Raw genomic sequence first — 8,831 nt, forward strand, 5'->3', positions numbered from 1 at the left:
TGGGCACTTTTACAACTGAGCAGTTGAGGGTTAGTCCCTTGCTCAAGGACACAACTGGCAGAGATGAGACTCGAACCCACAACCTTTGGGTTCAAAGGAAGCAGTTCTAACCGCTACGCTACAAGCTAAAGGTAAACGATTAAATCTTTCGTAAGTCGAGGAGCCAGCGGACGGCATCGGGACACTAACGGCACAGTAATAAGGAGACGCTGCAGGCCTTTTTACGTTGACGTGCGTTGCCATGGCGACACACACGTCTCCAGGCCTGACGTCACCGGCACCGGAGCGCCCCGTCGGCGGCCCCGTCATCAGAGCCACGGAGGGAGTAAAAAGGTTTCTGTGGAAAAAGTGAGTGAGGCTGGGCTGAGTCACGCATGTTTCTCCTCTTGCTGTAAACACTGCAGCAAACAGGAAGAGGAAGCTCCCGCTGCGGCGCTTCGGGTTCGAGACGAGGCTGCAGCCACGGCCAGGGGGCAGCGTGTCTCAGTAGCCAATCGGCACATGCCAAGGACACGCAGGCACAGGTGCTGGGGGCACCGAGTGAAAAACTGCTGCTGCTGACACATTCACCCCCCCTTCCCCCCCTCCCCCGCCGCCATGGGTCGGGGACACCGGGTGGCGCAGCGGTTGGCGCTCCTGCCGCCGCCCCTGGACCGCGGCACATTGAACAAAGGGGTAAATCAGTTTAACGGTGTAAAAGAGTATGAAGAAAAGTAAGTGCGGGGAAGGATCGGCGCGAGGACACCGTGCGCTGGACGCCGGACAGCCCGGAAGCGGACAGCGGCACGTTGGGCCCCCGTTCGCACACCGAATGTGAAGTGCAGCTGAGTGGAACCTGAGGGCCTCCAGATGTTCCCTCCTCGTGTGTTTGTCGATGTACAAGTGAAGAAGCTCGTTGAAGACAAACAGGACGCGTCTCCAGCGCTCGTCTCCGGCTGCGGGCTTGTCCGGTAAAAACACTGGACGCTGGGGGTGTTTCTGTCGGATGGGCAGTAGAGAAGCGTCTGCTGAACGATTAAAAGTAAACATCATGAAAATGTAAATGTCAAGTAAATGTAAAGTAAATGTAAAGTAAATGTAAATGCAAATGCCCACAAGCTCCGAAAGCTCCTGCCAGTGCTGCCCCCCTCTGGCGAATATAGGAACTGTCCCACGAGACACCGCTCCACAGCCTGTTCTGAAAGACACTGAGTTGCTCATCCTGACGGACACGCAGCGGGACACGCAGCGGGACACGCAGCGGGACACGCAGCGGGACACGCAGCTCTTCGCGAAATTAAACGTCCTTCGTGGAACAAAAATTACCGCAAACGACCGCAACACGTCATTAGAGCGCCTTCGGGGATGCAGTTCCGACGCCCCGCGATAGGGGGCAGCAGCTGCCCGGAGCAGACGCGAGTCTGCAGCTCTGACGCGGAAGAAGAAGAAGAAGAAGGAGTCGACGACGAAAAGTGCGACGGAAGCGACGTCGCCAAGTTTCTTCTGAAAAATAAATAAATAAATAAAAGGCTCAGCGATGGAGACGGGCGAGACAGGTAAAGGCATGTTTACACACACACACATATATATATATCTATTTTTTTTATTAAAACATTTCGGATAAAAAACGGGCTACGCAGGCGCTTCGGGTGTTCTTGTGCACGATGCGACCCGCGACTGTGTCTTTTTCCGCGGCAGAAACACTAGTTTCTCTGCGGGCCGCGACGAGGCGAGGCGAGGTGAGGCGAGCGGCCTGAGGAGCTGAGGGAGAAACGCCGACACGTCGAGCCCTTGCTTTCTTTCCTCTGAGTCTGAAAACGAACATTAACACACTGAAATGTTGCTGTCGTGCTCCACACAAGCGGTGGTCGGTGTGACAAGAAGAGTCGCAGGAGGAACGAACGAACGAACGCGGAACCGGAACGGGCTCTCAGTCTCTGCTACCTTCAGTCATCAGTCCCAACTAGTTAATTAAGTTAATGATTAACTCATTACTCAGTTCCGAGTGAGCTACTAACTAAACTAAACTAGTCTTACTTGATTTGTGGGAGGAGGAGGAGGAGGAGGAGGTGTGCGGAGCGGTCCGTCCGGCGTTAATCGTGTTTTTAACTGTCATTCATTTTCTTTGCTGTGATCGTGGACACACAGTAATAATTTTAAAAAAAGTGCAACAGACACACCGGCGGCGTCAGTGGGATTGATTATTTACTGTACTGTATTTTTACTTTAGTTAATCCGTGCAGGGAAATCATATATACAATAATATCGTACTCTGTGGGGATAGTGGCAGGCTGTGGTCTCCTTACAGCTCAAACACTTAGTTTCCCTGTTGATTGATTTACTAGTTGAGCTGCTTTGTGCGAATGACACCACGCTTGTGTGGCAGGGAGAGCCGGCTGGAAGTTCAAACCCGCTCAGAACAAGAACAAGATGAGCATGAACATCCTGCGCCAGGAGGAGCTCATCGCGCAGAAGAAACGGGAGATTGAGGCCAAGATGGCTGAGCAGGCCAAGAACTCCCAGCAGACGCCGAACAAGCCGGCGCCCCCGAGGTACGCGCTGCTGCTGGGACACGGGACACGAGTCCACGGCTCAACGCGTCTCTTCGCGCCCGCCGTGCCGGTCAAAGTCCTGACGGCACGAGCGAGCCGCTTCGAATTCCTGCAGCAATCAGAAATTTTTCCAGAAAATATCCATACTAATAACTGGACAAAGTGCAGCATTGTTAGCTCAGCTGGTCCGGATACGTGTTCATGCTGTGTGAAAAGTACCTGTTCTGAAGCCAGTATTGATTTGTGTACTTGCTAAATACATATTCTTCTCGCCCCATAGCTCCCCCAGTTTGCAAGCATCCACATCCAACAAGTTTGTTAACGATGGCAGCTTCCTGCAACAGTTTCTCAAGATGCAGAAAGAGAAATCTGGCCCTGATGCAGGTATGGCAGCACCCCCAATGGTGTGCTGGGGGATTGGCGGGTTTCAGCAAGAGAGTGTTGCGTTAGGGTGTCTGAAACAGCGTTAGACAGGTCCGTGCCCAGGTGGATCCACAGCGAGTAACACGATACTGGATCTACTCTAGGTTCCAACAGCGACTGCAGCGGAGGGACAGACTCAACTGCAGGGCCGTCACCAGGGAGCGCTCAGACGCAGAGAAAGAATATCCTCATCGGGAAGCGGCCCGGCTTGGGCATCAGCAGCATGCTGAATCAGTTCAAGAACTACTCCCAATGCAAGAAGACCCCACCGCGTCCGCCACGACCCGGTGTCTTCGTCTCGCCAGATGATGAGGATGAGGAGATGGATGACTCCCATTTCCTGGAGGTCAAAGGTAACGTTTACTTTGTTCTGGTGTCGGGGTATGAAGAGCCCATGTGTCAGACTCTCTGTGAACAGTGAAACTGCTCTCTTGGCTACATTCATGGGCTACATTCCAAGCTCTTGGAATATGGACATTTATCATGATGGGTTGTGCAGTTCTGATAAAAACGTGTTGTGTAGCCCATTGCTCGAGTGTGAAGTAATACCAGCACTCAGTGGGAATCGCACGAATCTCCGGGGACAGGACATTCCAGAAGCTTTGCTAGTATGTTAGGCTGATATGTTTGGACAGCGGTGGGCTCCTTTCCCCCTACTTCATTAACTGTAACACACCTGCTTGTGTGTGTGTGTGTGTGCGCGCGCGCAAACGGGGCCTCAGTACTCATAGCCTGTTAAAAAGTTCCCCCCCCAGAGGACCCCGAGGTTCGGACTGTCCTGGACAAGATGGCTGCATTTGTGGCAGAGGGGGGGCCTGAGCTGGAGCGCAAAGCCATGGAGGACTACAAGGACAACCCCTTGTTCTCGTGAGTTTTTCCTGACAGACACAATCACCACGGCAACTGCATGTGATGCTCTCCCTCCTACTTTCGCTTGTATATTATGCTTAAGTTGACTTGCAAAACGTTCTGAAAAACACTGACTGAAATCCTTAAAGACAGAAGGCAATGAACAGCATAAAGGTGGCGTCCAAATTTCAGATGAAAATGGCATCTGATGCTCACTTCCTACGTGTTTCTTGTCTTTCCTGCCCCTGCACAGGTTCTTGTACGATAAGAACAGTAGGGACTATTTGTACTACAGACGGAGAGTTGCTGAAATAAGGAAGGAAAACCCCAAAGCAGAGACGAACTCCCGCTTCAATGGTAAGATTGGCTACTTGTTCAGCTGCAGAGGACAGCGTTCTCACATCACAACTCGAGTCAAAGGGGCTCCGAGGATACCACAAACTAACTTTTTTTGTTAAATTTTTCGCACTGTAGAAAATGTTGCATATAAAAGTAAAACTACTTTCCACCATGAAGATTCATCAATTTTAATGTTATTTCAGCTCGTAGATGCTAACAATAAGATTAATAAAGGACAGTTGGTGTGTTTTATAGCTACTTTCTGTGATTGACACTTCAGAATTGTTGCATCTTTCTTAGTTTTGTCTTAAAGGGGACAGCTGGTATTGTACTGTTGAATCTCACCTCCAGCTGTAGTAGCCATGAGCCAGGTACTTGCGTACCTAACTTGCTCCTGTAAAATCAGCCAGCAGTATAAATGGGGAAAGCATCTGCTAAATGAGTAAATGTCAATGTCTTGGGTCATATACTGGTGATAACCATTACCACACCGAATCACAGTGGTGGTGTCAACCTGAGGGGAAATTTAACTGTTCATGTTTATTCAGGAGACATGATTGATTGTGTTTATGAATTTAGGGGAACTACAATTACCTTGCTTTTCCCAGTCGGCCCACAGACTCCCAATCGCCCCTCCTTTTCTCATCCCTCACTTGCTGTAGACTAAGTGGCAGTCTAGTAGTTGTGTGAGTTGAACCCCAGTACTGATAGACTGCTTAAAGTCTCCCCCCCAGTGGACGAGGACACCCGGCAGGTGGCCGAGAAGCTGGCCAGGTTTGTGGCCGATGGCGGCCCCGAGGTGGAAGCCATCGCTGCCCAGCACAACCGTGACAACCCAGCCTTCAGGTGAGGGCCATGTTTTTTCTGTTGGCTGCGGGCAGAGTACCTGTCTCAAGCCGAGACCCGCCTGTGACACTCGGAGCCTCTGTGCTTTTATGTTCTCAAGGTTCATATTAGCAACTCTGTCAACTGCTGCCCTGTTAGTTGCCTGGTACAAAACACTGTGCAGCTGTTATTTTGAAGTTTCAAAGCACCCTGAGTGGACTTTATTCCTGTGTAGATTTTTGTATGAGCCAAACAGTGCCGCCCACCGCTTTTACAAAGACAAGGTGGTGGAGTTCCGGAGGGGCAAAAAGGGAGAGAGCCCGCCTCCCCAGCCTACGGAGGCCGCTGCAGGAAAAAAGAGGCCGGCTGCTCTGCCCCCTCAGCATATGCAGCCTGTTAGCACAACAAATCAGTCTCCCACAACCCAGCATTTTGAGTCCGCTGGTACTAAGAGGAAGAGGAAAAGCCGTTGGGGGTCAGAAGATGACCGCGTAGAGATCCCTCTGCCTTCCATTGTGGTTCCATCTGAACCAGAGACAGAAACACCCTCCCTCTCTGGTACGCAGCATTGCTAACAGCTCCGTGTGTTTTCTTGGGATTGTCCATGTGTGCTGCGTCACCAGCGTCTCAGGTGTAGTAACCGTAGCGTGTGTGTTTATTCTAGCCCAGGAGCTCAGGGGTCTGGGCTACAAAAAGGGCAAGCCGGTGGGCCTGGTTGGTGTGACCGAGCTCTCTGAGGACCAGAAGAAGCAGCTTAAAGAGCAGCAGGAGGTATGGAACAACTAGGGTCTCTGCTCAGCCTCAGTGATTCAGTGGTTTTGACGACTTCTCGCAGACCTTTCATCCAGCAAGGGGCACCATTGTAGGAACTTCACCCAGCTCTGCTTTGCACTTTCAGATGCAGGAGATGTTCGACATGATCATGAAGCATAAGCGCGCCATGCAGGAGATGCAAGTGATGTGGGAGAAGGCTGTGCGCGATCACCAGCACGAGTACGACAGTGACGAGGAGATCGACGGTCGTGAGGGTACCTGGGAACACCGTCTGCGGAAGATGGAGATGGAGAAGACACGCGGTGAGCCCCTGTCAGAGTGTAACGGCAGAGAGGGATGCGTTGACCTCAGACAACGTTCATGTGAGGTGTTCCCCTCCTTGCTGATAAGTAGTGAAGTTTGTCTCTCCTTCCAGAATGGGCCGAGCAGCTGACCGAGATGGGAAAGGGCAAGCACTTCATCGGTGACTTCCTGCCTCCGGAGGAGCTTGAGAAGTTTATGGAGACCTTCAAGGCCCTGAAGGTGAGCAGTGCCAGTGACTTGGTGTGTGTTTGATATGATTTTGTAAAGGCCCTTGTCAAGTGGCGTTAGCTCCAGTAATCATGCTGGTTTTGAGTTCAGGACCCAGGTTCGCCACCTCTCGGACACTCAGTGGTGAGCTAACGCTTACCCCAGTTTGTTAACCACTCTGTCTGCTGGTCACACAGGAAGGACGGGACCCAGATTACTCGGAGTACAAGGAGTTCAAGCTGACCGTAGAGAACATAGGCTTCCAGATGCTGATGAAAATGGGCTGGAAGGAGGGGGAGGGCCTTGGCTCTGACGGACAGGGCATCAAGAACCCAGTGAACAAGTGGGCACCTGCCATGCTGGCAAAATCACACTATTGCAGCCCTTACTTCGGTGAAGTCACTCTGATAACTTTGATTTGCTCACAGGGGAACCACAGCCGTCGATGGTGCTGGGTTTGGGGTCGACAGGCCCGCAGAGCTGACTGGAAATGATGATGAGTACGATGCTTTCCGAAAAAGGATGATGTTGGCCTATCGGTTCAGGCCCAACCCCCTGGTAACTTTGCTCCTCGCGCACTGCGTCTGCCATGCTTCATTGTATGATTTCATGGGCTAAAGTGAAAGCAGCAGCTCCTGTTAGCTACACAGCAATAGTTAGCTATCATGTATGGGGGGAAAAAAAAAGTAATACTTTCACAATGAGATGTTTTAGTGCACCAACTGTTAAAATAGATTTTGCCTCAGTATTGCACATTAAAGCAAACCCATAAATAGAGGCAATTTTAATAAGACTGTGGCTAATCGGATATTTTGAAAATTGACATTTATTAATTTCATCCTTTTAAATGATGGCCTGATGTGGAGCTCAGTACGTTTCTACTAGAATGAATGAAAACAGCTGCTGATGTCGCCACAAGGGGGTGCAAATGTGCTTATTTCGCTTTATAAGAGCTCTTTATACAGTTTGTACCATTTTTGTGAAGTGCGAAGGGGCATGGGTGATGGCCATTTCTTTTTTCCACAGAATAATCCAAGACGACCATACTACTGAAGAAGGAAAAAGCAGTGCATCTTCGATATTGCTCCCTTTTTTAGAAGTGTCAGCAAATGTGGCAAATGGCTATGAGAGACTTGAGTCGGTGGTGTTTGGTCAGCGGTTCAGCCCCCAGGAAAGACCACCACAGATGTGGCTATCAAAACAGATGTAAAACCTCTTGCTTCTCTGGTAATCTAAAGAATGAGATGGTATTCATACCTTGCTGCGATAGAAAGAATCAAAAAGTGACTAAGAACTGGACTTCTTGGACCCACACCTTTGAACATACTGCACTGTATGGGATTAAAGCCCTTGGTTACAGAAAACCTTTGTCTGCGAATCTACAGGGATCAGCAAAAGTGGCAAGAGCATTTTTTAAAATTCACTTAGTGCTGAGACTGTTCATAGCCCACGGCAATCACTGGTTAATTCAAAATATAAATACTTTTTAAAATAAGACCATTGTTTGGCATTGCTCTTTGATGTGTAACAACATTCATAAATTCCTAGCAACCAAAACAAAACAGTTTACACCAAGTGAATGTACCTTTTGTTGTATTTTTATGAGTTTTAGCACTGTTCTGGATGTTAGTACAATAGCATATGTGTCAAGCTTGTAGGTTTGCCTGCATAATTGGAATAACCATTGTTTGTGTAAACTCTGCAGTTAACAATAAAAATGTATCTGCCGTGAAATGTTTGTGCGCCATTTTTAATATGGTTTTTAACTCTACCAGGATCCGGAAATGTGCAGCGGAGTGTGGAAGTGACTTGGATCAGGTGGAAATGGAAAAGCAGCTGCTTCCCTCATTACTCTTACTGTGATGACAGGAACTCCCCCAAGGCTGTCCACCTGAGGCAGTTGTTCTGAAATTAGTTCCAGTTCTGGAAGATCTATTCGGGAAGCTTTCATGTTGTGTGCCATCAAAAATGGATGTCAAAATCACTGGACAACATATTTACACTGAATGATCAGTGTCCAGCTTCTGATCAAACATATCATATGTTTTACATCACGACTTGTACAAAAGGTGGGGTTAAAATCCATGATTAATCTCACGACCACACACGCAGGAAATACCTTCTCGAGACCATTTATGCAGTGACCACGTGCTCCTGGCTCATAATGATAATCGCACTTTTGTGAACCTCTGCTCTGCATTGGAAAGTACAGTCGAGGATACCTTGAGGATCGGTCCTGACCTAGAAGGTGAACACAAAAAGTGTTTTTCACCAAATTATCAAAAAGAAGCGAATCGAAAGCTTAAGTTAATGAACTCATTCCCAGAAGTCAAGTGGAGATAATTCACGAGAGTACAGTGAGTGAGTGAATACACAACAGTGCTGCACTGCAGGCTCGAGGATTAACGGGTCACATCCCTCTTTGACATAACATATCTGTTGACTTGTATGCAAAAAATATCATACAAATTAGCTCGATATCTTAGGCGAGAGAAGCAGATTTTCTCATCAACGACTTACCTCTGTTTTCCGTACGTCTTCAACGTCCAGCTGCTACTGTGTACAAACGATTTCGAGTTC

At 49.0% G+C, this 8,831-nt stretch overlaps 1 protein-coding gene across 1 annotated transcript; it reads left to right on the forward strand.

The window, feature by feature from the left end:
- Nucleotides 1-1,425: 1,425 nt before the first annotated feature.
- Nucleotides 1,426-8,001, forward strand: sugp1 (SURP and G patch domain containing 1). The gene is made up of 14 exons (XM_018731242.1): nt 1,426-1,535; nt 2,366-2,531; nt 2,812-2,915; nt 3,059-3,307; nt 3,698-3,821; nt 4,057-4,160; nt 4,865-4,988; nt 5,203-5,525; nt 5,632-5,738; nt 5,866-6,043; nt 6,157-6,263; nt 6,449-6,594; nt 6,680-6,809; nt 7,278-8,001. Exons 1-14 carry the CDS (start codon nt 1,517-1,519, stop codon nt 7,302-7,304), a joined length of 1,908 nt encoding a protein of 635 aa, XP_018586758.1. The 5' UTR covers nt 1,426-1,516; the 3' UTR covers nt 7,305-8,001.
- The last annotated feature ends 830 nt before the right edge of the window (nt 8,002-8,831 follow it).

Source organism: Scleropages formosus, chromosome 25 (genome assembly GCF_900964775.1).
Source record: "Scleropages formosus chromosome 25, fSclFor1.1, whole genome shotgun sequence".
NCBI classification, from domain to species: Eukaryota; Metazoa; Chordata; class Actinopteri; order Osteoglossiformes; family Osteoglossidae; genus Scleropages; species Scleropages formosus.